This window comes from Rhagoletis pomonella, unplaced genomic scaffold, assembly GCF_013731165.1.
Source record: "Rhagoletis pomonella isolate Grant_MI unplaced genomic scaffold, Rhpom_1.0 Rhpom_scaffold_04410, whole genome shotgun sequence".
NCBI classification, from domain to species: Eukaryota; Metazoa; Arthropoda; class Insecta; order Diptera; family Tephritidae; genus Rhagoletis; species Rhagoletis pomonella.
Window position 1 is genome coordinate 2115 of NW_023462960.1, and position 4417 is coordinate 6531.

General features: G+C 33.8%; 1 protein-coding gene across 1 annotated transcript; it reads right to left on the reverse strand.

The window, feature by feature from the left end:
- Positions 1 to 1982: 1982 nt before the first annotated feature.
- On the reverse strand, positions 1983 to 3618 carry LOC118754697. The gene is made up of 4 exons (XM_036489584.1): positions 3362 to 3618; positions 3132 to 3312; positions 2517 to 3043; positions 1983 to 2455 (listed from the first exon to the last, which is right to left on the reverse strand). Coding segments are annotated over exons 1-4 (945 nt in total). The 5' UTR covers positions 3364 to 3618; the 3' UTR covers positions 1983 to 2220.
- Between the last annotated feature and the right edge of the window lie 799 nt (positions 3619 to 4417).

Sequence of the window (4417 nt, forward strand, 5' to 3'; positions counted from 1 at the left end):
TTGCAAATTTGAAGCTTAAACACTAAAAATGAATAGCCTAGCGTTAAATTTTCTAGTTGAAGAAATTATGCAAGAAGAGGAGCAGTGTAAAAATGCGCAAAGGGTTTTCAGGAGGAAACTACGAGACATAACGAACCCATTTGAGCTGCCCGAATCTTTGTAAGTGAAAAAGTTAACCTTTTTTTAATACTAATTATTTGATTGCGCGGTTATAGATTTGAGAAGTATTACAGGGTAAATAAGTCGGCTTTTAGCTATTTACTAAAAGTCCTAACAAAGTACACACCGAGACGGAAGAAGCAGTTTGCTGTGGCACCGATTGTCAAACTTAGCGCATGTTTGCGCTTTTTTGCAGAGGGTGGTTACCAGACGGGTGTAGGTAAAGACCACGATGTTGGACTAGCACAATCTAGTTTCAGCAAAGTACTAACTGAAGTGCTGGATGTATTTGGCACATACCTATGCCCACAATGGGTACAATTTCCAACAACGCAGGAAGAAAAGCGGAAAATTGCTATTTCGTTTTATGGAAAACATAAAATACCAGGCGTTGTCGGATGTGTGGATGGGACTCATGTCCGTATTATCGCACCGTCGGAAAACAAGCACCTTTACTATAACAGGAAAGGTTATTTCAGTTTAAATGTTATGCTGGTAAAGAGTGAAACGATTTATATGTATTTCTGATTCATAAATTAAGATCAATTATTACAGGCTTGCGACCACGAACTAAAAATACGCTGCGTGGACGCATCACATCCTGGGGCTTGTCATGACTCCTTCATTTGGAATGTCAGTGATCTTAGAAAACATTGCGAAGAAGAGTTTTCGAGTCAAACAAGAAATTTTTGGCTTTTAGGTAAAATTTTACCTTATAATGTGTTATACTAAATTATGTTGACATATTTAGGTGACGCTGGATACCCGCTGGAACCGTGGCTCTTGACTCCATGTAGGACGCCAGAAGATGGGTCAGCGGAATTACGCTTCAATGAAATTCACTCTAAATGCCGCAATATCATTGAACGTACAAACGGGGTTTTGAGGAACAGATGGAGATGTATCCTTGGTGCGCGAGAACTTCATTACACGCCCGAGAAAGCGGCAAAAATTGTAAATGTTTGCTGTTGCCTACACAACATTTGCATCCATTTCAAGGTGAATACGCCCGTGGCTGACCCTGATGTTATCGTTGATGAAATGGAATCTATTTCAATAATATCACAACACAACTTGGAAATTGCAAGATCAATCAGATGCAGCATTCGTGATTCAATTGCTAACTAAATACATGTATTTCTGGTAACAATTCAGTTTATATTTCCATACGTATTTTTTTAGTCATAAAAAATAAAATCATAGTTCATAGTTGTTGTACGAGTATACGTACAGCCCGCGACAAAAGATACCACATCAAAATTTTGAAAGTTTTGTCTATTTTTCTTTTGCTATTTTTAATGTTCATTAATTTTTTTATTAAAGTATAGCCCATTATCTAACAAAAACCTTATAAAGACAAATTTCAAACTGAGTACAAAAACTATAAAAATTCCATAAGCTTTTCATTCCAATTTCAAGAATTATAATTAGAATTTATAGAAAAATTTTTGGGATGCAGTTTTATAGTTTATTAAATTTAAGTATTATAAATGGGAAGTTTGAAGTTAATGAAAAATCGCTTTGATTTTTAATATTTTTTTTTGCTGAAGGTAATGTGCACTTTATTCCACACCAAGCAATTTTCATATGGAAGAAATTGCATACCGTCAGAAAAAAAAAATTATCAAAAATCAGCGCAAGTTTTTAACAACTCCAAACTTGCACTTTATTGCACTAAAATCGAATAAGCTATAAAACTGCATACCAAAAATGCAATTAGAAATTCTAATTAAATTGCTTGGTATTCGAATGGAAAGTTTGTGGATTTTTTACAACTTTTGTACAATATTCAGAATTTCATTTTTTATGGTTTTTGCTAATGATGTATGCTTTAATAAAAAATGAATATATGTACATTAAAAATAGCAAAAGAAAATTTGTCAAAACTGGCCAAAATATTGATGTGATATCTTTTACCGCGCTGTATATGTAGAACATCTTATGTTTAAGCAATTTGTACTTCAATGTAACTATTGGTAATGTTATTAATAAAAAATAAATACTCAGGTACTTAGTACTTTAAGGCAACCCAATAAAAAAAATACTCTTGCAGTATATACACTAGTCGCACTGCATTTGTCCATCATTACTTTTACGAACTTTTAGATCTTCTATTTCCATCAATCGTCTATTCTTTTCCAATTTGTATTCAATTTCTTTTCTTCTCATTTTTTCCATAACATAATTGTGTCTCTTCATTTCTTCTATCTTTTCCTTCTTAATGAGGTTCACTTCCTTCAGATGCGATTCCCTCTCTTTATAGTGCTTTTTCTGAATATCATATATCTTGTCCAACCTTTAATTTGTAGGGAAGAGATTATTATTCTTTCTTGTAATAAAATATAAATAAATATAACCTTTGCGATATTTTATTTAAGCTCCCGTGTTGCTCTTTTAGATCGGTTGCTGCAGTCTTTATATGCGCACAGATTTCATTTTGAATTTTTATTTCCTCTTTCAAGGCGGCAGCTGCAACGGCTTTTGATTGTTTTGGAACCGGAGAACATAATTCTGTGATAATGCCCGTTTTAACACAATCTGTAATTTTACTTGTAGCCGCCGTGCCGATGTCTTGAGGTTCCTGGGTTGCAATCACCATATCTACAAAATTTTCCTCTTCGATAATGTCGGATATCTCAACTTCTGAAACAAATGACGGAGCTTCGGCATCGTCAATAACAAGCGCATCTTCAGGTGCCACCTGAAATCCTAATCTTTCCACGAGGACACCATCCACATATTTCTCCAACCCAATTAAATTAAAAATAGCCTCTTCACTTGGGGACAGTTTTTTCTCCATATTAGGGCCACCTCCCGTTCCTTTCCGCAACTTCATGTTTTCCGACGCCTTTTGCCGGACATATCGCTTTTGGTCGCACCATACCTAAAAAAAATTGTGTAGATTTACATAGGTACTGACACAGAGCCCCAAGTGTGTGTGTTTTAACTTTTTATATATTAACATTGATTACCTTTTTCCACTCTACGATATTTTTTACTGGTGGTCCCGCCGCGTTAAGCTCCAACTCTACTTTTTTCCAAAATCGTGTCTGGTCCTCTTTGTCTCCTTTAAAAAAACCTCTAGCAATGGCGGGTTGCGTTTCCATTAAGCTGATAAGCAATTGCAATTGCGTTTTATTTGTAGATTTTGACCTAAAAAGAACTAGTTACTATTTTTTTGTTATTTTATGAAAATACTTACATATTTGGCTGAAACTCGCTTGCAAGTCACCGGTGAATAAATTCTCGCGGGCTGTCAAAATTTTCCGCCATTCACTTGCGTTAGAGATGCCTACTTTTCATTTTCGAAATCTTTCGAACTTGTTCAGAATAGGAGGAAAGCGGAAAGTGAAAAAATCCGATTTTTTTTCATTTAGAATAGGAGGATTGCGGAAAGTGAAAAAAAGTCGAGCGGAAATATTATTTAGAATTGGGCTGAATATCATATTTCGTATTGGGCGGGGGAAAAGCAATGGAAGAGAAGAAGTTATCATCAAAAATGTGTACTTTCAAAACTAAAACGAAACAATTTAGAATTTTTACCCTACAAATTATAAAGCTTCGAAGTTTTCAGCCAACAAAACAAAATGAAACATTTTTAAAATAAAATCGAAAACTTTAACTCGCAAAGTGTAAAACTTTAAAAAACCAGTGTGTTAGCATTTCTATTCAATAAAAAAAAAATATTTCAAAAAATGGAGCAAAAATTCGAGCTTATGCACCTGCTGCCTCAGCTTATAGGTGAGTAAGATTTATGTATAACTATGTAGTTAATAAGTTAGTTATGGAATAGAATATCGGCATCTCATCTTATTAAATGAAAGGGACATTGCTGATGCAATAAAAAAGATAGGTGACCGAGCCGAATTTCGAGTTAAACTGCTCGAATGGAAGAAATCTTTGGTAAGATTTTCTTATACAAAAAATTATACATACATATATTTTAAAGTATTCATATTTGGTTTTGAATTTAGTTATAGAATCTAACCAGCGAGATGCTTTTGATTGCATTTTAAAAGAAATTTTAAACCTTTTGCCCTAGGAAAGAAAAGTGTCCGCAAGTGCAAATTATATGAATATGTACAGTCAGTCAATAAAGTTTAGGTACAGCGAATTTTTTGCAATATGGGCAACTATTTTTTAGCTATTTTGTTTTTCGCTAATTTTGTATAAAAATATGGTTAATTCTACAACAAAAACCAAATGTGCTAAATTAAAGAAAATTCTGGAAATTTTCATTCAAATATTGCACTTTTTA

Excerpts from the sequence above, each read along its gene's own strand:
- LOC118754697 (XM_036489584.1), bottom strand. Across the intron at positions 3,044-3,131 it reads ATATCGTAGAGTGGAAAAAG|GTATGGTGCGACCAAAAGCG; the intron begins GTAATCAATGTT and ends AATTTTTTTTAG. Across the intron at positions 2,456-2,516 it reads TTAAATAAAATATCGCAAAG|GTTGGACAAGATATATGATA; the intron begins GTTATATTTATT and ends TACAAATTAAAG.